This window comes from Rhinolophus sinicus, chromosome 17 (genome assembly GCF_057876585.1).
Source record: "Rhinolophus sinicus isolate RSI-liver-muscle chromosome 17, RSI-T2T, whole genome shotgun sequence".
In the NCBI taxonomy this organism is placed as follows: domain Eukaryota; kingdom Metazoa; phylum Chordata; class Mammalia; order Chiroptera; family Rhinolophidae; genus Rhinolophus; species Rhinolophus sinicus.
Genome location: NC_142517.1, coordinates 145,512,937 through 145,540,801, shown reverse-complemented (window position 1 = coordinate 145,540,801; position 27,865 = coordinate 145,512,937). Strand labels below are relative to the sequence as shown.

Here is a 27,865-nt window from a genome sequence, read left to right as displayed (position 1 = left end):
TGTATGTCTCTGTGTATACACACACATATCTAAACATTTCAGATAATTTAAATTAGAACATCATTTGTCATTTCCAAGTAAATGTTTTTGAGTAGTTAAAAAATGTTACAACTTAAAAACATCATTAAATCATTTATTCAGTAAAAACACTCAGCAGGTAACAGGAACACACTGCACAAACTCATTTCCCATTTAGTCTGAATATGCAATTTCACTCTACAATGCTCTCCTAAATGTAAGTTTTTCTATGACTAGGGAAAAACAGCATTTTAAATAGTCCATCTTTTTAAAATTGAAGTAACTTTATAAACAGGTATTTAGAAAGGAAGTGAGAACAATTAAGGCTTAATTACTATAAAAACAAAAACTAGCTTCAAAATTATCGAACATTTAAATAGGAAAATTATGAAACTATATATAAAAATTATACATATATACACACTGTATCAAAATACTTTTATGTTTTGGTAACTAAATTTTTGAGATTAAAAACAAACTAGTTCAAGCATTTCTAGATATAAAAATGTGAGGTTTATATTTATTAAAAACAAATAGTATCAGTTCTGTTGAAGTAACCATATATACACACCAGGATAAATATTTGGATTATAGAAACAGAAATAGTGAACAGCTTCAAATTTCTCAGTATTCTAATGGCTTAAATAAGTTACCTTTTTTCAGTCATTTTTTTGTTAAAAATAAGTTTACTTAATTTTTAACTAAGGTCAATGTGCATTTTTTAAAAGACGAAATACTTATTAAAAATGGGAGCTATTAGGTTTGCACCAGGTAAAGAAAAACATTTACATTTGTCTAGATGTAACAATTTTTAAAACAATATGTAGTTGGAAAATATGTAAAAAAAGAAAAAAACCACCACACACGCAAGAAACTATACCCCATTAAAAAATACAAATGCACCTTCTATTGAATATATGAATATCAAACTAAATATTCTGATTTAACATAGCTTCTATAAAATGTCAAAGTAGTGGGCATTGTTTACTTTCCTGATATGATGAACAATTAAGAAATGGTTCCATCTCAATTAAACAGTAATATCAGTGATTCTTAGCAAAAATGTAGAATAACATAGAAAGGTGAGCATTGTTCTATATTCAAGTTTTCCAGTTTGATTTCCATGAAAGTGTTTTCTACAATTGAGAAAATTAACTGAATGGAATGTCGTAAGAAAAGTGATGAAATGAGGTAAACATCTTAGAATTTTAAGAAATTACTTAAAACTTAATACTCAGCTATCCTAATGTCCAGGTTCTAGAACAATGCTTAAGAAGATCCTCCATAATGATGATGTAAAGCATATCTGAATCACATAATGAATAGCAGGTTTCTTGGTCTTCTGAGTAGGCAACGATGTTCTTCTTTGCTATTACAACGCAATCAGGACTAAGTTTTGCCAAGAGTATTGCTTCAGTGTGAGTTTACAGGAGGCACCATGCAACAGTAAGAGCAGCTACAATGCCATTCAATATTGCCATACTATAGCCCATGTGGAAAGAATGTCCAGTAAGTTTCCTGGGGGGGGGGGAAGAAAACAAACGAAAAAGGAAAACATAATTGGGTATAATAGAAACACCATTAGTTTTTATTGAAAATGCTTATAACCTAGAAATGTGTTACACATTAATACACAAGTTTAAAAAGAATATTGGACAGCTGCAGGATCAGGAATAGACCTTAAGTTCTCTGTCAAAACTGTCCTGGTTATCGAATACAATTTTTCAATTTCATTATTTAGAGCCAAATGCCCAGTGTGCTTCTATACTACCTTCCTGTGCTTCCTACTCACTGTGTGTACCATAACGAAATCCTAAGGTATAAATCTTCTTACATTACAAACATTTCATTAATTAGCATTGTCTCTCTCTGCTCTCTTGTTCTCACTTAGAACTTAAAACACAGATTATTTCAAGTATTTGTCCTGTTTATACTATTTATACATTATAGGAAGGAACTCTATTTCTTTGAGCACTAAACATAGCACTTGTCCATGTTTGGGTCACAAATCTGATTGTCTTTTATAGACATTTCAGTTCTCAACCTAGTAAGTGACTTAATTAAAGTGGCTTTCAGTGAGTTCTAAGTATCAGCAGACATCTCGTTTTATGATTACTATGAGTGCCGACTATCTTATGTACACAGATTTTCCGACATATGTTCCCTCTATCTTGTAACTATTTTACTTATTTTATTACATTTCCTATCTTAACATTCCTCCCACTAACTATATTGCAATAATACTGTTTGCTTATCCTAATATGGATCAGACATGCTAAAAAGAAAACATGCTAAAAAGAAAACTGGTGTCAGAGGCAGAACAGAATCTCCTCACTGGAGCAATTCAAATCGATGACATAGGGAAGTGCATTGGCAGGAGTAAGGGCTGAAAGTCCTTAGTAACAAAGGCCCTGGCATCATGCCCATGTCCTTTCCTCCTTTCCTAAGGATAGGTCAAAGCCAGGGAGGTGCTTAGATCTGAATTCACATTTGAGGAGCTCCTCACTATAATGATTCCAGTCCCACAAGATCTGTGACCAAGAGGAAAGATACACCTCTTCGAAGAACAACCTCTTTGTGAATACCTCAGATTGCTTTCTCATGGCTCCCTGTTCTGGTCCATGGGAGTTAATATTCACTCTCTCCACTCAACCTTACTCACCTAGGGACTAGTTTAAGATGCTTTTCATCTGCCATTAAGGGTTAATCTACCTAGCTGTATTACTAATACGTGGTAAAAAAAAAAAAAAAAAAAAGATGTACTAAACGCTTTGCCCCTTTAAAAAAAGAAATTCTTCAAACACATACTGATTAGTGAACACAAATCTAATCATAAAATTGAAGCATCAGCATTATCATTCATTACAAAAAACAACCCACTAATGACCTGAGAACATTTAAATTCATACTAACAAAATGAAGTTAATCATGGAACAAAATTTCAGGAGTTAATTATTCTCTTTTACTAATTTGTAAAAGGAAATTGTAACTACAATGTTGGTATAATTGAATTTCACTAAGATGTACATCAAATGCTCAGTGACCCCTACAAAAGAGGCAAAGCAAGGCATTTTAATGGCAATGAAGCAATGCTCCAGCTCAGTGGTTCTTACTCTCTACCATCTCAAATGCACCATATTCCCACTGAGGAGATAGCAGCTGTCACACGTGTCCTGCTTAGGCAAGGGACTTAAAAGCTCCTTTTCAAAACACCACGATTTTCCTCTGGGGAAGATCTAGACAACCCCTGGCAGGTTTTCTCTCCTATGGCTCTTATTTGTGATCTCTGAAGTCCTGTTAAAAAAGAGAAATTGAAGGTATCTTTGTTCTTCTTTGTCAAAACCTTCATTTATCTCTAGCGGGGATCACATTTTTAATTGAAAAATGATGACTAAGTATAATGCCTATTTTAATGCCAGTTATAAATATGCATTTTACTTTTAAAATTAAAGTACACACAGTGAAGTGCTAATGCTTATCATGTGCACAGATCAACGAATATTTATAATGGTTCAGCCTCATGTACTCATCATCCAGACCAAACAGAACATTCCCAGCACGCAGAAAGCTCCTTTGTTCCTTCTGCCTGTCAATATCCACCTTCCCTCCTCCAAAACCTGAGATATATTGTCAGTTATCACAATGACTGATTTTACCTGCTCTTGAAACTCCATCTGTGTGGCACCATCCAGTGTGTATTCTTCTGTGTCTGGATTCTTTCACTTAGTATTGTCTGTGAGATTCACCCATGTTGTATGTAGCATTAGTGCATTCTTTTGTATTGCAGTTTAGTATTTCACTGTATAAAAATACCAAAATTCATCTATCCATTCTGCTATTTAGCATTTGGGTTGCTTCCAATTTAGGGCTCCTATAAATAGAGATACCGTGAACATGATACTATGTACGTATCTTTGGTGGATGGTAGGCATATGCCCTCATTTATCTTAAGTATATCCTAGGAGTGGAGCTGCTGGGTTATAAGGTACCGTGTTCCCCCGAAAATAAGACCTAGCCGGACCATCAGCTCTAATGCGTCTTCTGGAGCAAAAATTAATACAAGACCTGGTCTTATTTTTTTTTTTCCCCAGTCTTATTTTAATATAAGACTGGGTCTTTAATATAATTAGTATACTATACTATATTATATTAATAATATAATACTGGGTCACATATTATAATTAGTATAAAGTAATATAATACCAGGTCTTATATTAATTTTTGCTCCAAAAGATGCATTAGAGCTGATGGTCCGGCTAGGTCTTATTTTTGGGGAAACAAGATGGTAGATGTAGATTTGGGTTTAGTAGAAAGCATTAACTGTTTTCCCAAAGTAGTTGACTACTTTACACTTCCACCAGCAATGTATGGTGCCACATAGTCACCGACATTTCATATTATAAGTCTTTTTAATTTTAGTGCATCTGCAGAGTATGTTCTTGTGGTTTTAATATTTTTCTGATGACTAATATACTCACTGCCCACTCAGATACCCTCTTTTTTGAAATTCTTATCTGTCTTTTGCTCATTTTTCTATTGGTTTAGAGTTCTTCACATATCCTATATACAAATCTTTTGTCAAAAATGTTTCATGAATATTTTGTTTATGGTTTGTCTTTTCACTCTCAAGACCTTTTGATAAACAATTTAAATGAAGTCCAATTTATATTTTTTAATGGTTAGTACTTTTTTTGTGGCCTTTACAATAAATCTTTGACCACTCCAAGGTTATAAAGATACTCTATTATTTGGAGAAGCTTTACTGCTCTTCCTTTAGGTCTGTAAGACATCTTAAATTAATTTTTGTATATAATGTAAGGTAGAGGCTAAGGCTCATTTTATTCCTTATGGCTATCTAATTCTATCAGGGCAATTTATTGAAAAGACCATCTTTTTTCCCATATTGAACTGCTGTGATACCTTTGTCCTAAGTCACATAAACTGTATATGTGGGTTATAATACAAAAATAAAGAAAAAGAAAACAAGTATTGGTAAGGATGTGGAGAAACAGAACTCTCTTACATCGTTGGTGGGAATATAAAATGGTGAAGCTACTGTAGGAAACAGTTTGGCGGTTCCTCAAAAAGTTAAACAGTTACCATATGATTTAGCAATTCCATTCCAGGTATATACCCAAGATAATTGAAAATATATATCTACCTAGAAATTTGTGCCTGAATGTTCATAGCAGCATTATTCATAATAGCTAAAAAGTAGAAACAAACCAAATGTCCATCAACTGATGACTGAAGAAAATGTGGTGTACCCATACAATGAAAAATTCAGCCTGAGAAGAAGTACTGACAAATGCTACAACATGAATGAACCTTGAAAACCGTATGTACAAGTGAAAGAAGCCAGATATAAAAGGCCACATTTGGGGATTTGTGTGATCTCATTTATATGAAATGCCCAGAATAGGCAAATTCATGGATACAAAAAGTAGACTAGGTAGGGGTTTCCTAGAACTGAATATTGTTCAATAAGAATAAAATATACTGGATAAAATATAGTTCAAAAGAAAGGCTCATTATAATAGAACTATTTCCATATCCTTAAAGACTAGTTATAAAGAAGTACTATTTTGTTCTGGTTCTAGAGAATTCCTTTCCAACAATAAAGAATCTTACAAAGAAGTACTCATGGTTCCTATTGGTTACAAATTTAAGCTTTGTAGTTAAAGATGGGTATGAGAGCCAGCTTTGCCACTTACATGCAATATGAAGCTAGAAAAACTATTTGACTTCTCTCAGCCTCAATATCCCAAAATGGAAATAAAAATAAAATCTACCCTTATAAAGTTGTTACAAGGGTCAGGTGGCTGCCACATAGCAAACAATCAATACATGTTCACCACTATATAGTAAAGAAAAGCTTAGTACGGATTTTTAAACATTCTACTTTCTACTTTAATTCTTCCTTTCTTCTAAAGCAAAACACCTAAACCTAGACCCATTCCAAATTCAAAACAAAGAAACAATAACATTATTATATAAAGAGATCCAGGAGGTGAATAAAAGAAAGTGATGAAGAATAACAGGTTTATGTATGTGCATGTTTTCTGCTTGGTATTAACCTCTTCATAATCACTTTTCCTACCATAATTCACTTGAGAACTTAACTTAGACTTCCACTATTTATATCCAGATTTTGTAGCGTGGACATGTAATTTCTAGTAATATATTTATGTTGATATATTTAATAGTAACTTGTAAAGTGACTATATCATTAAAGAATTATACCTTAGTTTCATTTTTCAGGAATGGAATACATTTAAAATAAGATTCAAATGAATTCAATGATTTTGGCAATTACTTTTGAACCACAAATTAAAGCACTGAATAAGCCACTGTTAAAAGTTTCAAATAAGTAGTCTTTTTTTATTTGAGAGAGACCAAAAGATTCAAATAGGTCTCTTTTTATGGTTCACATTGTTTGTTTTTACTCTAGCATTGGTTGACTCTGAACTGACTCTCTGTACTATATTCTAAACTCCACTCATTTGAAATCTTCATTCCTGTATTATATTAATTTCCATATTTCCTTTCCCTCACATGTATTCCCACATGCATTAAGAATAAATTGGCTATTTGTTTGTGTCTGACTGTCTCAGTAGGCGACAGGATGAGAGAGTTGGTACTAATCTATTCCTCCTTCATCTATCTGAGCTGGTATTTATTTTTCATTTTATCCTTAGCCAATAAATCTCCAATTCCTAAAGAATTTTAAGTTATGTGAGCTTTGGTTGGAGTAACTATCAGTTCTTAAAATTTTAAATCACAGTCACTGTCCTAGCTAATAAATTTCTGAATTATTGAAAAATAGAAATTGCTATTAAAATATAAAGTCATTAGAAATATGGTTGTGTAACGACTTCAAGATTTCATAATAAATCTGAGGTAAAGATTATCTAGGTAAACATTTAATTTGATGTAAAAGATGAGGAAAAAGTGTAAATGTATATACTTAATGTTGAACTGTCATGTATTATTCTTAAAAATACACAGAAGCTGATGGTTAACATTTTGAGCATTTGCTCCATTCCCCCATTGGCCCTGTAATTTGTCTAATGATTTACATTACGAATAAGTATCAGTTAAACACCCACCATTTTAATGGAGCAATTTGATTTATCAATCTACATAATATTAAGTTATGTTGTAATGGAATTCAAAATTTTTACTTTAAGGATCTCATTTTTAAAAAAATACTCTATTTTTCCTACCATTATATTTCATTTCCTAGCTATATATACTGCCAACTTCTCTGGTCCTACTTCCTCTTCTGCAGCATAAGAATGGTCTATATGATCTCTTTAATCCCTTCTAGATCTCAATTCTGTAATTTATGCCTCCATATGTACACTAAAATCCTTCATCTAAATTTTGCCAACTAGCAATTTTAATTGAGGATTGTGATCCTGTGCTTTGCCAGTGTAATAGTAACTGATGTAATGACCTGCGGGCACTGAAAGATCCTAAAGATGAGCAGCTCTTTAGAATGGAATTACACATACATGTACATTTTAAATACCTATTGTACTACAATTCCCTGAAAATCAGTCAGAGAGAAATAAGGGTGTATCTGGTTAGATGACACTGCATATTAACCTATAGTCTACTTTACCTATATACAGCAGTCTACATGTTAACTTTACTCACCAGTGGGTCGAGGTAGAAAAATGTCTGAGGACATCTATCTGTGCTGGGCAATACCTTGATTAGACAAAGTCCTTACTCACTAGGAAGTCAAAGCAAACAGTACAAAAGGTGCAAGAAAAACCCTTTAAATGTCATGAGTCAGTTAAAAAAAGATTTTTTTTCAAAAGAAAGTAACACTGTGTTTTGTTTCCAAACTTTTATTTTGTCAAGAACAAAGTTTGAAAATACTACTATCTACTATCATTTCACAAAAGAAAGGGCAAATTAATATCAAAAAAATAGAAAGGATAAAATCTCAAGATAAATAAGTTATCTAAGAAAAGATAACCGGCAACAGTGGCAGGACACAGTCAGATGTCTAGCTTGAAAAATCTCAATAAAGAAAAAAAAAGGGAAGGGGAGAGGGAGGGAAGCTCTGGGATCATGTGTGTTCTATCATCTGATTTATCTGTTGCTTTAACTACCTTGTTTCCCGGAAAATAAGACATGGCCGGACAATCAGCTCTAATGCGTCTTTTGGAGCAAAAATTAATATAAGACCCAATATTATTATATTGTATTATATATTATATTATATTACCTGGTCTTATAGTAAAATAAGACCAGGTCTTATATTAATTTTTGCTCCAAAAGACGCATTAGAGCTGATTGTCCAGCTAGTTATTTTCAGGGAAACATGGTAGTAAACTTGTACTTATTGCCTATGAGTGCAGATATCATTGTTTTTATCCCGTTTTAGAGAGGAGGAAATTAAGGCTCAGAGAGACGCTAACTGACTTGCTCAAATGTTCTGCTGGTATATGGAGTAGCTGGAATTCTGAAGCCACCCCTTCTGATTTATAATGCCCTTTCTAATATACCAGGCTGCCTCTTAATTTGACAGATTGAACACATGGAAAGGGTTCCAAGTACAAAACTGGCAAGTGCTACTTCTTAGGTATTTGTTTTCAGTGCCGTTCTGTACATATGGACACCTGTGCCTTTTCAGAAGCCCATATATAACATATTGTGAATTACTATAAGCAAGTCATAGAAACAGGTGCAAAGCAAACACTCACTAGCTGTATTCATGGAAACCTTGAACACGGAAATCAAGAATAGTTAATATGATTTCTTACATTAATATGATTTCTTACAATATTTTGCTACAACTACTTAAGTCTTCATTCAGAACAGTAATGGAATATATTTTGAGACATGCATATATTTTAACCCTTTATTTCAAGAAGCCACAGTGCAGTCATTACTAGTGACGGCAGTGCAGGTGATGGCTCCAGTTCCTAGGTAATTAAACTTCGTGATACTCAAATATCAAGGCCCAGTTCTCGACCTAACTCTTGTCAGTAGCTTTTCTCTTCTACTGCAATTAGCCATCTGACGTCTGTCTCATTAGCCCATGGCAATAAAGAATTTGATTCAACAAAGAGGCAGCTCTCCAAAATTTGTATGAGAGCGTAGCAGAATCAATTTATTAAAGAAAACTTCTAATTTAAATACTAACAGCCACTTTTCTTGATCTCCAAGACTTGTATCACTGCTTAAGGTAAGAACTCGAACTCCTTTTCTATTAAGATATTTCTATTCTATTTGTACTGTATCTTTTTAGTTCTCAATAATTGAAGCCCCCAATGCCAAGAACAAGAAGAGAAAACCCTTTAATAAATAACATATAAATACAAACCTAATGTTGAATAGAAAAAGAATACAATACCAATCCTAAATCCCAATTTTTCCAGAAAATTCATGTTAAATATTCTCGTCATTGTTTCCTTCCTGCAACACTAGTAGTAACAACAAACACAACATTCACAAAAAAATGTAACGGAAATTTAAATATTTCAGCATCTGATTACATCCAGAACACTTTACATAGGAAATAACACATGCAAAGGAATATCAGATCACATGTGTTAACTTTTAGTCTGTAAAATAGTTACCAAAAAGCAATTCAAATGAAAAGCAACTCTTCCCTTTTCTTTCTCACTAATTTACTTTGCAGGTTTCAAATAGCATTGCGAGGCAATACAATTTAAAAAGCAAAACAAAACACAAGGCTGTGTAGAAATAAATTTAATGTAAATTAAAAGTATGTTTTTTTCTGTCTTTTTTTTCTGTTTTTTTTAAATCGAGTGTCTTGATATTTATCAAATACCATTTGTGGTTGGAAGAACAAGAAACAGAAAGGTAGATAACTCAGAGTGGTCCAGACTAAAAAGTCCAAAAGCATTAGGAAGGAAAGCAGATAGCCCCTCGTTTGTATATTAACTATGAAATATTGTAGATTGCCAATCGAATTCTATAATTATATTATAAACAGACTTTAGTGAAAAGAAGACACTACTATTTACCTTACCACATCTTTAGAAATCATGACATTAACACCAATAATTGTAGTTTCCCTGCATTTTGACCATGAACCCCACATCAAATAAGCCATAAATATAACCAATAATACTTTGAAAAGCAGGTAGCAAACTTCAAACTTCTCTAACAAATAGTGAATTTATGCTCTTACGTCTATAAAATGGACATCCAACAATGCTTTCCTAACTGCTTCATTCTAGAAATACACACCTGAACTACAAACACTAAATGACTTAAAACTAAGGGTCGAGTTATAATACAATTATAATACTTTTTCTTGATTTCTTTTAATTCAAAATGGCTACTTGAGAGATGATTTTCATGGCTTAGGTCTCTTTTAAAAGCTATCGAGGGAAACTTGAAATGATGTCTATTTTTCTTTAAAAAAATATTCCTACAGCAAACACATATTCAAAGTCTTTAAACTGAACACAGAATTGTGCTCAAGGTTGAGATAATTCTTTTTAAAATAATTCATCTTATCCTCAGAAAGACTCATCTTCAGTTGTGAGATTAAAGATGACAGAAGTCAACAGAGGATTTATGAAGAAATGAGACATTCTCCAAACTCTACAACACTGAGACTGCAAGACGTGCTGTTTCTACAATATTTCTCAATAGGGAAAAAATTATTTAAAAATCAGTTTTACAACAAGTGATTCAATAACCCAGGCTTTGGTTTCAGATATCCAATTCACCAGAAATCTTACTTTTATATAATCTTTGACCAGCGTAAGGTTAAAATTGGATTGTCTGTAGTGCTTGGATTTCCATAATATGGTTAACGCCTATGCTTAATACCTTTAAATATAAGCATTGAATTTTTTTTTCCCTCCTTGGAAATAAGTCACTGTGGGTATTTCAAGTGCAAAATAATAGTTTTATCCCTACAAAGTTAACTTCTTAGCTTGAAAGTTATAGGAATATGTTGTTAAATTTGAACTTTAAATAATAAGTATTTTTCTCAAGCTGGCAACAAGACTCACGATTGATTACAATGAAGTAACACCCTAATAACGTCTTTAAAAATGTTGGCCTCTGACCTCTGACTCTACATAAAAGTATTATAAGGTAGACAAATTTAATGACTTCTTTCACTATTTTTTGTATCATTGTTACCAAATATTTTGACTCTTAATTATAAAACTAATGAGCATTCTACACTGTGCTTTTTGCTAGACCCATCATTTACATTATCACTTTTCCACTAAGTTTATTTCTAGACCATAAAGTAACACTTCTACTCTAGGTGAGACCTATTATAATCATTGAGTGGGTTTTTTTTTAGCAGGCTGAGTAACTATAAATGTGTAGCTACATCACTGCTCCACTAGATGGGGCGTGTGCTCAGGTAATGTGAAATGCGGAGAGCAGGCTAAAGTGGAGAACAGTGGTCAAAGGGAGAAAAACAATGGAGAGAACAAAGACAATGACATGTTAAGACCACATTTGGATTGGATTTGGCAAAATAACTGCACGGGCAAAATTGCCACACAGCAAAATCTCACAGCGAGTGTGTTTAACTGTCAATAAAATTATGCTACTTCAATTAGTGAAATTCCTCCTGTTAATTCATTTCATAACGTAAAGGAGATGAGTTAGCTATGAAAAATGAAGCTTCAAGGCACATCTCCCATTCTTACCTAACTTTCTCCCCAATCAAGAGGATTTAAATAAAAGTCCTAGTACTGTCACCAGCCCAGCCTAGAAAGAATTCCAAGATTCTTTCAAGCTCTGGATTCTCTTTGAATGCAGTATCTTTGCATGGGTAGGTCACATATTTTTAGATGCATTAACTTCTGGAATCTATAATTAAAGCAGATGATCACAATGTGAAACATTGATTACACACACCTGGTATATGTGCCTACTTGGAAATCACTGACAAAACCCAATGAATGACAGGGAAAACTAATGAGAAGTGAAGTGGAGATGCTGATCAAGTAGTGTACAGGGCAGGATAATGAATTATAAAGTAGTGAGAAGTGGGAAATACGTATACAGGTACATTAAGAAATCTAACGCTACTGTCTCTGCCTTTTTGTTCTTTAACACTGCAACAGACTTTCAAAAACAACTAAGAAACAATTTAAAAGTATAAATGATCCAAATACACAAAGAAAATGATTGTTTCCTAGTAAAGAAGTTTAAATGTGTAGCACTGCTGTATACCTTTTAATTCAGCAAAGTTTGCAAAGTAAGTCAGCATGATAACCATCTTTCTTAAAAATATGCCTTTTGAAGTCCATTAAGTACTGGTCTGAAAACGTACCTTGCAAAGTTCTTTAAGTATCTTGTATTTCCTAAAACTCTTGTGCTTGTGTAAAAATGTAAGTTTCTAAGCTATATCTGTTATGGACTATGTCTGTCCTCCCAACCTCCGCCTCCCAATTCACATGTCAAAACCTTACCTCCCAATGGGATGGTATTAAGAGGTGGGGTCTTTGGGAGGTGATTAGGATTAGATGATGTCATAAGCGTAAAGCCCTCAGGAATGGGGTTAGTGCCCTTATAAGAGTCAAAAGAGAGCTTGCTTCCTATCTGCTCTGTGCATTGTGAGGATACAAGGAGGCCATCTGCAGCCCAGATGATGCTCACCAGAATCAGGGCATGCTGGCACCCCGATCCTGGACTTCTGCTTTCCAGAACTGCAAGAAATACATTTCTGTTGTTTACAAGCCACCCAGTTTATGGTACTTTATTATAGCAGCCTGAACTAAAACAGTATCTAACAAATATAGAGGAGGAACTATAAAAAAAAAATTTAATGAAAAAGGGTGTTATTTCTAATCTTAACTCCTGTAATGAATTACTGACCCAAATTGCTGATTTCATTAAATGTTTCATCTAGTATTTTCTAAATATCAATAAAGGTTATTTTCTTCCATTGAGGAGCATATGTTTCTAGGGAAATAAAAGGAATTGATAGCCATAGCAAACAGTCTTCTCAATTTTATCCCCACTTCTACCATGTTTCCCCCAAAATAAGACCTACCCGGATGATCAGCACTAATGCGTCTTTTGGAGCAAAACTACTATAAGACCCGGTCCTATTTTACTATAATATAAAACTGGGTCTTTAATATAATGTAATATAATGTAATATAATATAAGACCGGGTCTTACATTAATTTTTGCTCCAAAAGACACGTTAGAGCTAATCATCCAGCTAGGTCTTATTTTCTGAGAAACACAGTACTAATTAGTTTGTTAATAAAAATAGCCTGGGTTTAAATCTGCAAAGGAGAGCAAAAGACTGCTTTTTAAAGAAACTAATTAGACATAATTATTTTACTCTCTTCTGTTTGATATCGATGAAGCTAGAAATTGGGAATATTTTTAATAATAATCCTAATCATAGAATAAAATAAAAACAAAAGCCTCTTCATTTTATAGTGTGTTAATTATCTTGCCTTTCTTTAGTTTCTAACTAGTTAAGCAGATCTCTATTTAATAGATCATCTTGGGATGTCGCTACCGTTTATTAGATTTCCCTTACAAAAAGTTGATATATATGATTATTGATCTTTAAGGTATACTTAAAACATTAAAAATTTTAAATACTGGATGGAAATATGTCCCAAAATAATGTTAAATAACAAAATTACAAAAAAATAAAAATAAAAAAATAAGTGAAAAAAAATTTTTTTAAATGAACTACAAAGCAATATGTATACTGTGATCCCAATTTCAATTTTTAAAATACGCAACGACTGCAAAGATATACATCAAAATGTTAGCAGTCACTTTCTCTGACTATGAGTTTTTCCATTATTTTTCTGTGTTGAATTTTCAACAAAGAACTTGCAGTAGTGTTATATAACATAATCAGGGAAAATATTTATATAACGTTGTTTATTTAGGTAATCAAAAAATACAAACTTGTTACAAAGATATTTTTATAAAAGTGTGATGTTGCAAATCAATAAATGTATCAATCTGATTTAGAAAATAAAGCTTTAAGACTTCAACGTTCTCAAAAGATAGAGAAGTTTCCCTGTACAAGCACTCACTCTACTGGTGACATAAAGAATATACTTATTCTGCCATTTCTTAATTGCATTGTTTTTCACAAGCACTAGAGGGCAGGGTTTTTGCTATAAAACTCAATTCCACCAATTACCACTACATTATATGCCTTTTTTGGTCTGTGGTTTCTATTACTAGGTGATCAACTATCACTATATTTATTATATGCCTTTTTTGGACTGTGCTTTAATTAACACAATAATTTTAAATTACAGTTTTACTGCCATGAGATACTTAATAGCTGATTTACCACAATAAAATTAATTTACCCCTACTTATATACTGAAAGCAATTCAAATATGTATGTATATACAATGTACATGTTTCAAAACTATTTTTAGGGCTGTATTAACAAATATGTAATCTAAGTTTCTGAGCTGACACTATCTCATATTGAAATCGAATTACTAATAAACACATTGAAAATTGAGGTCCATTAGTACTGGTCTACTTCAATAAAAATGAAAGATAATTGTTAAGAAATTAGTTAAGGAGCATTTGAGATCTTGCTTTCTGGCACATGTTGTCAGTTAAGCTCAAATGCTCCTATAAAAACTAAAAAAAAACTAAAAAAACAAAAATTAGTTAAATACCCTCAGAATTCCAGATCTTTAAGAGAACACTGAAATGCTTTTCTCTAACTCCAAAAACTTCTAACATCAAAATGAGGCTTATGAATTCTGGTGGGGATGGAAGAGAAGCTGAGGGAAAAAGACATTCCAGAAAGTAAGAATGTAAGAAGTGTAATAGTTTGGTAACACACATATCATTAACAGAATTTATTTTCTACTCTTCACCTCCCCCTCCACACACATACACCCCAGTTTGTAGAATGATGTAGAGATCTTAGATGCGTTTATTTGGAAATTTATATTTAAAACCTGAGCTTTCCTGGCAAAATAAACTAGATTAGAAAACTGCCTACGGAAACTCTTTGCAACACAGAAAATAAAAACCACTATGAAATACATATAAACATATATATATATATATACACACACACACACACACACACACATATAAATTGGGTGCCATAAATGCTGGCTAATTATTACAGTCTAAATATGAGGAAAAGTCTAATTATTAAGTTGTTAAAAGTCTCAGCATTTATACATGAATATAGTAAAATTTACACACTGCTATTTAGCCTTTATAAACTTAAATGAAACTCCATCCCCAAAGGACAAATAGCCATGTTACTTCTTAGATCATTTCTTGAATTTCATTTTTTTTTAAAATACTGCATTATCTATGTATAGAGTTTAAAATATTCTTCTCCACTTATCTAAAGGCTGAGCCATGCTAAAAACCACTGTATTTTATAAAGACTGGGGTCTCAACATATCTCCCGAATAAGCAGCCTCTTGCTTCTATTTTAGTATTTTTATCAGAGTTGGAATGTATTTAAAAAAGAGACAAAAAGAAACAGGTATACTTACTTGAACCTGGCAGGTGAAAGAGGAGTAGGAGGAAACATTCCTGGTTCAAAAGAATCAAAATAAGTCACTGTCCAAGAAAAGCTGCAGCAGGAGAACCCGGCAGTTACGGATATTATAAGTAGAGTCCAGAAACCTTAAAGGGAAAAGCAAGGAAAAAAACGAATTAACAACAAAGCAATTTAAATTAATCCAGTATCCTCACATTCAGAAGATCATGTGTATTTCTGATTTTATGAATTCTATGTAAATGATGTAATAGATTTGAGCTTAGTAAAAGCTAACCCATGTAAAAACTGAAAATACTAAAGCACAACTAGAAGTCCTGTCGTTGAATATTTTAATTCAATTATAATTTAACATGTGGAAAAGAGTTCAAATTCAACTTAAGAATATAACCCACCTTCAGTTTTATAAAATTCAACTATGAAAAAATGGTTGAAACACTTCCCTGTTAAAATGCCTTAACATTTTTCATTGAACTTTGCGAATTACGAATTGCTGTCTTTTATTACTTAGCACTAAGTGATTCCTTTGTTTCCGTACTTTTGACATATGAATCAATTTTAGAGAGGCTACTCTTTACAGCTTTTCTATGAACATCATTTTAACTTAATCTGATTCTTTAACCTTTCAGTGTATGAACAAAAGTTAATTCCCAATTTATAAATGGGTTAGGATCCTAAATTTTATTTTTGGTCAAATTGGACCTGCATTTTCTCAAATAAATCAAGTCAAAGCATGATACTATACTGAGGGAAAGGAAGGAGAAAGGTTGAGAAATGGAAGATAGAGGGAGTAAACAGTGACAATAAAGGGAATATATTAACACGAAGGGTTTTAGATGCACATTTAAACTGCTTCCTTAAGAGTTTAGTAAGCCACCACTGATGAGTGTGTGTCCCAGGCCTCAGTAGTACAAGAAGGAAGGAAATGTTGAGAAGATTACAGTAGAGAAGACTTACGAATTACCCAATTTCCTGGCTGTATATAATTGCACAACCAAAGGTGCCTTCATTTTAGCAAGAAGCATGTAAAAAATACGTGCACTGGACTGTTTGTAAACCATTTGAAGTCCAGTAACTGACTAGTAAAAATGCTAGAAAATAAACTCAGAGCAATGAAGCATTAAGAACTGTGGCAAAGTACTTTGAAAGATTAAAATACTCCTGACAGTTCCTTTCCCTTACCGCCTCCATTTTAAAGAGATAATGGACTTTGTGTTTTGCCCCACAAAAATGATGTGGCAAAGAAGAAAGGAGAACTACCCTGAGCGCCTCTTTGGTTCTTACATTGCAAAATAGTTAAGGGAACTAGGATATAAACAGGAGGGTAGGCACAAAATGTCTTAAATTGACATCAAGAATAATGAGTTGACAGGGGTATAGATAAAATGTTTGTGTAGAACAGGGAGAAAGAGAGTAAGGGCTTTATCTACAGGTGATAAAGATTCCCCTGGTTTGAAGAAAGCAGGTTATGTGTGTATGTTTGCATTTGTGTGTGTACACAGGGAGGGGAAAGAGCTGCTGGGGCTTCCTGGCAGCCATCAAGAAAAGGCCGCACAACACGAGACAGGGATTACAGCTGTGTATCAGATGGGGGTTATAGTTGTGTACAGTATCTTGGCAGATGGGCCCAGAGCCAAACTTGCAGATGTCCCTGTCCTTAGTGGCCTTAGAAAACAGCAGATAATCATGTGGCTGGAAGGTGCTACATCTGAAAGGACATCCTGACCAGAATGCAAGACGTGTCAGCAGTAACTCAATTGAGCAAATGTCTTAAGGACTACATTGCACCCCTACCCCAGTATCCTGTGACAGTGTCAGCTTCTAGAACCTTAACCCAACTTAGGATTGGGTAAACAGAACTTTTACAGTAAAGACTGAGGTACAACCTTCCTGCAAATCCAGTGAGACAAGGGACCAAAACAGAAATTATAAGATTGCTAAGTGTACAACTTAAGGGTGACTACACTGCCAAATAGCTATTATTTGTTATTATTTAGATGACTGTCTAAAGAAGGGAGAAATAATTGACAAGTTTACTATAACATCTTCTAATACATAAAGTCTGTAGAACAGAGATGGTAATTAAGAAAAATCAAGTATCTGTTTGAGGACTGCTGTGGAATAATGGAGACTTCTGAGTATCTAAAAAACTGAGTGAGAAAGACAAAAAAAATAACATTAAAAAATAACAAAATGTGAGGCTCTCTAAAGCCCATCAAGCTTTTTCACTCAGTTGCTTTAACAGAACATCCATCAAATTTAATATAATAGTCTTGATTTTTCAGAAATGACTACTATTCCAGGATTTAAGTGCTTGCCTCACTTTGGGCATTTTAATTTTTTTTATATTCATTTTGAACTAATCAACAGTTACATCACTGATAACAGTTACATCACAATCTAGAGCTAAAACAGTACACTAATGTCATGGGCTAGAAGTAGTTATGCTTCTGAAAATTAACTCAATTAGTTTATGAACAAGCAGAAAAGCCAAAGAGGTTGGCAACTGCCACCAATTAAATTTGTAACAAGTCCCTATCTCCAGAATCCTGAAGCTAAAAAATCTGATAACTAATGCTTTGTAAACCCATTTTACCAAGTTACATAACTTTTTTAAAGGTACAAAAGCATATAAAAATGAAGGCAAAGTCTTCCTTCCCCAATTCACCAATTCCACTCCTGAAACCAATCAGCTAAGAGTTTGCTGTATATTGTTTCTAAAAATTATAGATATCTAAGTAATATAGGATACATATGGAGCTAGTTATGAATAATAATATTTTATTTTTCCAGTTCATTTCCACAAATGTGACCATCACCAGAAAAATTGTCCTGCACTTTGCTTCACATAACAATGTTGAGGTCCTTTCCTATCAGTACACACAGCCACAATTCCTTGCATATTTTTATTATTCCAGTTTTGCACTATAAAAACAATGCAAGTAACATTCTTGTACTTAACTATGTAGTTGTACAAGGGCATCAGTAACAAATTTCTGGAGGAAGAACTGCTGTGTCAAAGAGTATTTTCATCAGTTGATAAAATGATGGAAATTTATTATTTTCCACCAATTGAAATCTCCTGGACTCACTGTTTTTCTCTAAAGCTAAGATGGGATAAGTGGGAAATTCCTATTCCAATTCCTTTGTTGGAGTTTTGTATTCACTAATTTGATGGGACTATTTTGTTTTGGTATATTTCATTTTGCAAAAGAAGTGACTTTGGTTTCAAAGTGTAATTAATTTTCTAAAAATATGCTGGTATCTTTCATTATTTCTATGAAAGCTCCGAGCAAAGAAATATTGTTATACTATACGAGTATGTTCTAAATATTTTCATTTTATTTAGCAATTTCCGGCTTAAAGGGATGAAGTGACTTTCAGAAGTTTTATGAAGTCAGAGATGTGGAGGCAGCAGCATACACATATACGTAAGCAAAACAACCAGAAAAAAAACAAAAACAAAAACAAGAACTCCCATGTTCCCATACTGGGAAAGGTTTCTTATTGAAACATTGTTAAGTAATCAATTACACATTCTTCATAAAACTTATTCCTGCCATAAACAATGGGACTAAATATGATAGATAGCACACTGATAAATTTCAAGTCCCGTTTTAGAGCTTCTGACATTTGAAATGTTTGAATACACTGGTATACATACAAATGCAATAATGAAAAGGAATGAGGTAGATCTGTGCACACTGATACAGAATGAACTCTAAGACATTCTAGTAGAGCTGCAATACATGCATGATTCCAATCATGTTTTTTCTACAACAGTGACAAAAACCACATATTTTAAATTATCGTACCTATATGTAAATGAACAGAAAAACATCTGAAAATATACACAAGTAAATTAGTGGGACTCTTTGCTTTAATTGTTGGATTCCCCCCATTGAGACTATATTACTTAATTAATTTATGAAATTATAAATGAAAATTAAATTAACATTTTGGTAATTTTTAGTAAAACCTATAACCAGCTGACTACTAAAAATTTAGATGTACTCAAGCATAAAATTGATGAACAATTTTTAAATGGTTATATAAGCAAATTTTTCCATCTTTATCAGATTCTGTAGTTTACTAGCTTAGGAGGATGACAGGCATTTTAAATAATTTAGTGTTCTCTCTAAACTAAACCGCGTTACCTCGACAGCTCAAATCTTCAAATTCCTTGAGCAATGTATCTCTCAGTCAGTGCAGAAAGCTGGACAGCCTTGGATCTACAAACTTACTTCCAAGGGCAAGCACAGAGGACAGAGATTGTTTCTCCTCCGCCAGTGCCACCTGACACACGGAGGGTGCATAGCAGCTACGTTGGTAAAGTTCTCCACCTAAATGCCCGCCCACCTGCAACTCAGCATGTAGCAATTCTACTCCCCTTCCTGCTGAAAAACATAAGAAAAATGGAAGGGGACAACCTGACAGATGAAGTAACTGAAACTTGAATAACAAATAACATCTGTAGTTTCCAACCATGTTAAATCACCAGATTCACATGGGAAAGTTTTAAAAAACTTTATTATATACAACTTCAAAAATACACAAAAGTAGAGGCAAGAAACCCCAGGCACCACCCATCACTCATCTTTAACTCATAGCAAATCTTGTTAAGCCTATCTTCTCCTTTGAAGCGTGTAATCTTCAGTATACTCGGGAAAATTGTCATCACTATAATCTGGATACAACGTACTATTTCCCTTATTTTTAAGTCATTTGATGACAATGTACAGAAGAGTAAAAACAGTGAAAAAAGCTTTGTTAGCAAACCCAAATTTTTATTCTAAATTTATTCTATATTTTCCTGGTTTTAAAGATATGAGGTCAGACAATTTGCAAACTCATCCTAGAAAAAGTGCTACAGATTTCATTGCTGAATATCACTATGGTCACCTTCGAAGTACTCCCTTTGGGAAGCTATGCACCGATGCCAGTGCCTAGTCCACCCTTCAAAGCAATTTTGGAACTTTTTCTGGAATGGCCATCAGAGCTGTCATCGTATTACCCTTGATGTCCTAAATGTCATCAAAATGTCTCCCTTTCAATATTTCCTTTATCTTCAGGTAAAGAAAGAAGTCATTGGGGACCAGATCAGGTGAGTAGGGAGGGTGTTCCAATACAGTTATTTGTTTACTGGCTAAACTCCCTCACAGGCAGTGCTGTGTGAGCTGGTGCATTGTCGTGATGCAAGAGCCATGAATTGTTGGTGAAAAGTTCAGGTCGTTTAACTTTTCACACAGCCTTTTCAGCACTTCCAAATAGTGCACTTGGTTAACTGTCCAGTTGGTACAAATTCATAATGAATAATCCCTCTGGTATCAAAAAAGGTTAGCAACATCATTCCAACAAGTTCACGAACTTCACTGTCAGACCTCATACACTGTCTTGAATTTGGGGTTAAAAGGAAATAATTTATATTGATAGATGGGGATGCTAGGTGAAATGTCAAAGATTAACTGTTTTTGGCAAACTGTAAAAGTTCAATAGCATTATTGTTAATTGTTGAACATGTTACACTTTTCTAAATTTAAACTTGTGTTTATAAACAAAGTTTTTATCGTTCGAGAGTTTACAGTCATTCATTATAGGAAATAGAGGTTTAAAAAAAATTAAAACTTATAGCTCAAAACTCAGATAAGCTATTTAACATTTTGGTAGTATTCTTCCAGTCCTTTTAGGATTTTGTCTCTCTTTTTGTTGTCTTAGTCATTGTTCTTTTACTAATATGAGTAAGCATCACAATTTTATGAAGACCGTGCTACAGAATAGGATAACCTATTTGTGATTTATATGAAATATTTGAGTTACCCATCCAGTTGCAGTCAGCACGGAATTATTTCTCAATAGAGTATGGGCTCAAATTACAGGGTTCATGCATACATTTAAAAGTTCAAGTTCAGGGTTTCAATTGTTTCTCACTGTAAAGAAGAAACTTAATGAGTTGTTCTCCACTTGTGCCTTTCAGAGAATGGGTCACTCTCCAACACATCCTTTCACTTGGAAATTTTTGCCATGTTTTTAATGTTCTGTATCATGAAATTATGAGGGTATAATCTGCTCTTACTGAGCTATGCCAACTTTGGATACGAGAGTCTCACTTATCACTCTGCATAAGTACAAAAATAGTTGAACTCTTCAAAGGAGTTGGCTTCATCTTTGACTGAACTCAGTATGTCATCCCTTCTCTGTAAATGTGCAGAAGCCTGGAAACATCTGTCATAAAACAGGAACTAAATGGGCAGCTCAAAAATGAGAATAGCCCTTGAAACTGCAAGATACTGGGAATCTGGTCCTAGCCAGCAGAGGGACTTGTAGATGAAGGCACAAAAGATGAAGTTCAAAAGCTTTTCAGACACTGAAGGAAACTCCATAAAGTGTAATTGTAATTTCTGCACAGTACTATTTACAACATATATGTAGAAGTACTAGCCCCACATTTAATTTGGTAACAATAGTTCTTAGATTAAGTATTTTCAGCTAAAGACAATTCCTTCTATTTTCCTTATGTACCTCAAATAAAAGGTCATTTTATTATATCCTATATTAAGACTAGGGAAAAAATGCAAAAAGTAGAAAGAGAACTAAATGTGTAAAATATGATGACATTTGGAAAAATGTGACAGATGCAAAAGCCAGTATGCATAAATGAAACAACACATTGTGTTATATGATTAGCGCAATGAATTTGGCTGGAGGACAACCTTAATGAGGAATGACTGGAAAGTGATTTTAAATAAACTTAAATTTTATTTTTTAAATCTCACTGAAAAACAGGCTTACAGTAGAGCATGGTTTGCAGGACAATTATAAAAGGAAAACCCTAAGAACTCTGTAATATGACTCCAGTGTCACCCAGGGAAGACCAGGAGAGACAAGTTTCAAAACCAGCTGAGAGTAACAATCACACCTCCCTGGGTGGACTACCTCACTAGTAAAGATGGACATTATGACAAACTAATTCTATTAGACTTTAGGATCAATTAACTCCCAAATGCACTAACGCCATGCTTATTATGAATCTTAAAAAACAAAAAAAAGTATAAACAGGACTTTCCATGCAGATTTCTTTCAGAAAAACAAAGATGACAAGAGAATGGCAGTGGCTTAGCACCTCGGGAAATTAGGTTTCTTAACAGGCATTTGGGCTTATTGCTTCTTTTAGTCTATTGGTCATTGGTCAACTTTCAAGGACTTTACATTCTTAACACATTTTTTAAAAATGAGATTCTGGCTCTGCAAAAGTATTTCTCAAACTGGTGCATCAGCATCACCTGTAAAACATGAAGGGTCCCACCCTGGGCTGAAACGAAATCTGCAGGTGACTTTTAAGAAAGTATTAGTGATTCTTACGTATACCAAAATGAGAATCGCTGCTATAGTCTGCTCTTACTGAGCTATGTCAATTTTGGACTAGGATTAAATTGCAATAAAAAAATTTGCAGTGTGCAAAGTTTTTATCAAACTGTCTCGAAAGAGAACTCACATGGCAAAGTAGTTACTGGGTTCACATTATTTGTTTCTAAAAACCAACCTACTTTCAAAGAATTGAGGCAGTCTGCAAAAAAATTTAAACATGAGTCTTTGAAATATAGAGATAACATATATGGGCAATAATAGTTACAACAAAAACCAAAGAGTAATACACAAAAACAATCGAATAATACAGTTAGCTATGAAGGTTTCCAGCTAATAAGGCAAAACAAATACAATGAAATACAACAAAACCATTATCATCTGATAAAAGGCTGCATTCCGCTTTTTCTGCACATAATGAATAACCTCAACAACAGTTTTTATTACAGATTCTGGATTATTTCTTCATGTGAAAACTTTTGTATCAACTGTAAAAAGGTAAGGATACAATTTCACAGGCATTTCCTAAGATGTAAGCTAATGTAGCAATCTTTCTGGATATCTAAGTTAATCAACTCAGGGCTGATTTGGATCAAGTCAAAGTTTGAGGGAACAACTGCCCTATCTTTTCAACTATCAGCTGTCTCAAGTGGATTTTTAACTAGAGGCTAGTTGTCAACTCAAAACATTATTCCGTAAAGGCCTTAAGTTGTATTCTTCTCCCAACAGGTGAGAATTCCAGCTTAGAACAATGTAAGGGCAAGTGTTACCTCAGTCACCTCAATGTTTTAAGAGCTTAATCATCTTGGCACTGCTTCTCTGAAATATTTTTAAGATTCCTATAATCTTGCTAGAGAAGAACATTTTCTATCACACATTATAATGTGTATTTGCTATAAATATAATTATGCTAACTTTAAAATTAATCCCAGGAAATTAATTCAACTGATTGAATTAGTTCATTAGGTGATGTTGAAGATATTCTCCATTTGGCCACTGGAGCATCGATTCAAAATAAGGATGTTTATTTTGGCGTAACTATTGCTTCATGGGGTTTTTTTGTGTGGTTTTTTTTTTTCCTGTTGTTTTTGCCATAAAGATACAGCAATTTCTCCTCATTCCTGAGACTATTCCTTAAAGAATGAATCTTTAAAGTGAACTGATTTCATTAGCAGACTTGGAAGATGATCCTATTTGCTGTCAGTTATCTACCAAGCACACCTAAAAGCAATACCAGACCATTGATTTAACTGTAAGTGGAAACCCAAGCAGGGCAATGACAAAGTCCCATTATATTCCTTTAGATACTGAACAAGCCATTTCTTCACATGACAAACGCTATCCATTCTTTTCATAAACGTCAAATTTTGCCAACTTTCAAACAAGTTAGAATTCATGCCTAGTTTGTAAGGTTTTCTTTCTGCTGCATCAAGAGTTGACATCAATGCTATGAAGACTCATAATCGTGCTCACTTTGGCAGCACATGTACTAAGACTCATAATCTTGGCTGTTTTTAGAGACGAAACAGTATAACAACATAAACTAATAAAATGAGTAACAAAAAATACTATTTTCTCATGCAAGAAGTTGAGAAGGGCATAGACAAGTTTTCTAGATTAGTTTCTAACAAACTAATTTGTTTGTAATTTGAAGATAAAGGTTTCTCCTTCTGCAAATATCAGGTAGACTATACTTTGTATCATCATGAGGGCACTGGCCTTGAAGAGGTGGATTAAATAGTTTGCTAAGATTGGGGAGGAAGGCTGTAACATGCAGGATAGGATCCCAACCATTTTTTCCCCCCATTTTAGAGTGGTTAATCGAGTAAATTATAGCAAATAGGATAAATATACCAAAGTTCTGAACTCTTCAAAATCCTTTTGCAGAGAGAAATAAATACAAGATAAACAGCCCTTGAATTTTTCACTAGAAACCTGTAGCATTCAATAGATAGTCTACAGAAATTCAGATCTGACTCTTTCCTAGTCATTATTAACCTGTGCAAGCATGACCAATGCTTCTCACATTTTTTAAAAAACAAGTCGATTATAAGATTTGAACTTAAATCTCTTCTGAGGTCTGCTTAAGATGTTATCTTTTCTAAGTTTGTGAGGAAGTTTTTTTATTTTTTTAATTCCTGGGAAGAAGTATAAGAAGATTCTTCCAGAAAACTCTTTCAGTATTCTCTGGGTCTTTGTCACATACAGTTCTGTTCAAAATGCATTCATTCCTAGTGTGTGTGGTATACATACATACATATACCTTGTTTCCCCGAAAATAAGACCTAGCCGGACCGTCAGCTCTAATGCGTCTTTTGGAGCAAAAATTAGTATGACCCATTATTATATTAACATTAATATTACATTATATATTATACTAATTATATTAAAGACCCGGTCTCATATTAATTTTTGCTCCAAAAGATGCATTAGAGCTGCTGGTCTGGCTAGGTCTTATTTTCGGGGAAACACAGTACACATACACATACACACACACCCTACACATATGTAAAAAGAAAATCTAATAAAGTTTACCACACATACGCAAATGAAAAGATTAAGACTGAATCAACCGCACAAGGAAATACGTTAAGTATTTTTTCCAAAATCTTGTATAGTTTAAACATGATCTGAAAAAACAAGTGAGCTCAAAATCAAATGAAGTGACAATTAAGTCCATACCTAATAGCCTAGTGTCTATATCATCTTCATTCTTCAAATTCTCAGCATGTAACTCTGTAAACACAAAAAAGGGCTTCGGTAAAAAAGATGGGTTTGTAATTTGAACAGTAGCTCAAAGGCTGAGAAGACATTGTTAGAGCTGTGGAAAGTGATCTAGAGTCATAAACTGGGTTCAAATTCTGATTCTATTTATTAGTTATGTGACTTTCAGTAAGCAAATAAGACGTCTATGAGTCAACTGCCATATATATAAAATGGGAATATTTCAACCATTGAGTTGTCGTGAAGACATTTTATATAATGCAAATCACAGGGCATACTAGGTTTTGAGTTCAGTTCCTCTCTCCATTCTCCAAAATAGCACAGCTCAATGTACTTCCAGGTTTTGTGGCTGTATGATAAAAAGGCAATCACTCAGAGCAAAAGAGAAATAAACTACCTACAAGACAAAACTCCGAGTTACAGTGAAAAAAGACGGGGAGAGGATGAAATATTGGTACCCATATACTTAATTTAACATTGACAGTTTATAACCAGTACCATTGTACAAATAGGTAAAAATTGCCAATCTGTCTTCTGTATGAAACTCAAGCATGGTAAACTGTTAGATGCCACCTGCAGCCCAGTAGTGGATTGGAAGCAATGAGGAAAAATAAAAACTGCAAATAGATTTAATTCAATTTAGTGAAAATTAATATTTGAGTGACAACGTGTTGGGTTCTTCTCATACAACAAAGGTAGTTTTGTTCTAATTTTTCTTTTTCGGTTAACTTGGCTAAAGTTACACACGAATGAGAACTGAGATTTAAACTCAGGTCTGATTCTTTCCACTGCAATATAAAATATCCAACCACGTTAATACATCCGTATAAGCTTTGGAAAATCTTTCAAGGCACAACTCTATTCCAATCTGGCTATGTCAACTTTAGACACAGGAAAATAAAATAATCAGAGAAAGCACAGACTACCTGCTGTAACAGAACTTTACCGCTACACTCAGTTGCAAACTTAATACAAAACGGAGAAGAGCTCATTATTTTACTATAAAACCAGACATTTGGGCTGTGGGATGGAAATCCTTGTACTTCAGGAATTCTCTGTGTACAGAGAAATCGTTGGGTAGCACATATTTAACCCGTTGTGAATTAAGATTTTGAACACGTATAGCCCATTTTAATTACACTTTTCACCGTCTTCTGATTGTCCTGCGTTTTAATTTTGCCAATATCTCACCTCGTGTTCACTGATTTTAAAATACTGTTTGACTCAAGATCTTTCTAATGGGTCTCCTGATGACGGACCAGGACACTTCACCTTTAAGAAAAGTGAGGACAAAGGGAGGAGAGCAAAGAAAAGTGCAATTGAGAACTCGGGATGAAAGCGGCTACCAGCTTGCTGGTCTTTGATGGGGAGAAGGGTGAAGGCTAGAGCCATTTCCAGGCTCAACTTTATTCTGGACAGACTTTCAACACCCGACCTTTAGTACCTTTTACGATCAGGTAGGCGATGGCGAGGAGGAAGGCGAGGAGGGCGGCGAACAGCAACGAACAGAGAACTGAGAGGACCTGGACCGGCCACCGCCCAACCTGGGTTCGGCCGTGCGTATCCGCCGAGAAGATGCCATTGCGCTTATCCGACAGGACCGGAGACCCGTCCCCCTTCGGCGGGAGTAACAAGCCCTTTCTAGGCTCCGACGACGCCCCAGCCGAGAACTCTGCCCGCAGGTCACGGGCTACTTGGTCGAATTCATCCTCCTCGTCTACTTCACCTTCACCCCAACTATCGCCTTGAGTCAAGGAGGAAAACCCCGGCCGAGAAAAAGGGACAGGGGTACCAAGGCGGCGGCGCACTGCAACCGAGCACCTCCCGCTCTCCAGGAACGACATGGCGGGAAAGCCGGCGAGGCCCGAGGAGATCCAGCGTCTCCCGCCCGCGCCGCCCCGAGCTCGCAGCAGCCAATCAGCGGCCTGGCCACCCCACGGCCTCCACCACCCCGTCCCCAAGCGCAGGGGTGCGCGGAATGGCAGAGAAGGTGCTGTGAGGCCCTGAGACAGGCTAGGTGCAACTGGACTGGAGCACGACCCCGGGGCAATAGGAGGGAAAGGGAACCGGGAAGCGAGCGGAAAGGCAAGCCGAGGCCGAAGGTAGCCGGGTTTCCTCTGCCTGGCCAGAAGCCGCAGCCACCGCCGCGTCACCTCCAAGCAAGCCCGCGCCCCGGCAGCCCCACAGCTGCATCTTCTGCCGCCGGGTCCTAGCGCCCGCTCGTTTCCCTGACTCCCGTACCCAAACCTATTTGCTTTCTCC

General features: G+C 34.6%; 1 protein-coding gene across 4 annotated transcripts; it reads right to left on the bottom strand.

The window, feature by feature from the left end:
• Positions 1–116: 116 nt before the first annotated feature.
• ARL6IP6 (ARF like GTPase 6 interacting protein 6) lies at positions 117–27,865 on the bottom strand. Of its 4 annotated transcripts, XR_002139199.3 has the most exons (5): positions 27,048–27,588; positions 25,562–25,615; positions 15,513–15,645; positions 3,675–3,817; positions 1,402–1,536 (listed from the first exon to the last, which is right to left on the bottom strand). XR_002139199.3 is itself a non-coding variant. In XM_019751733.3 (4 exons), exons 1-4 carry the CDS (start codon positions 27,445–27,447, stop codon positions 1,443–1,445), a joined length of 681 nt encoding a protein of 226 aa, XP_019607292.2. In that variant the 5' UTR covers positions 27,448–27,865; the 3' UTR covers positions 117–1,442. The 4 variants fall into 4 exon arrangements, 3 of the variants coding, with proteins under 3 accessions (XP_019607292.2, XP_088650815.1, XP_019607294.2); XM_019751733.3 differs by lacking the exon at positions 3,675–3,817 and having other exon boundaries at positions 117–1,536; positions 27,048–27,865; XM_019751735.3 differs by lacking the exon at positions 1,402–1,536 and having other exon boundaries at positions 3,768–3,889.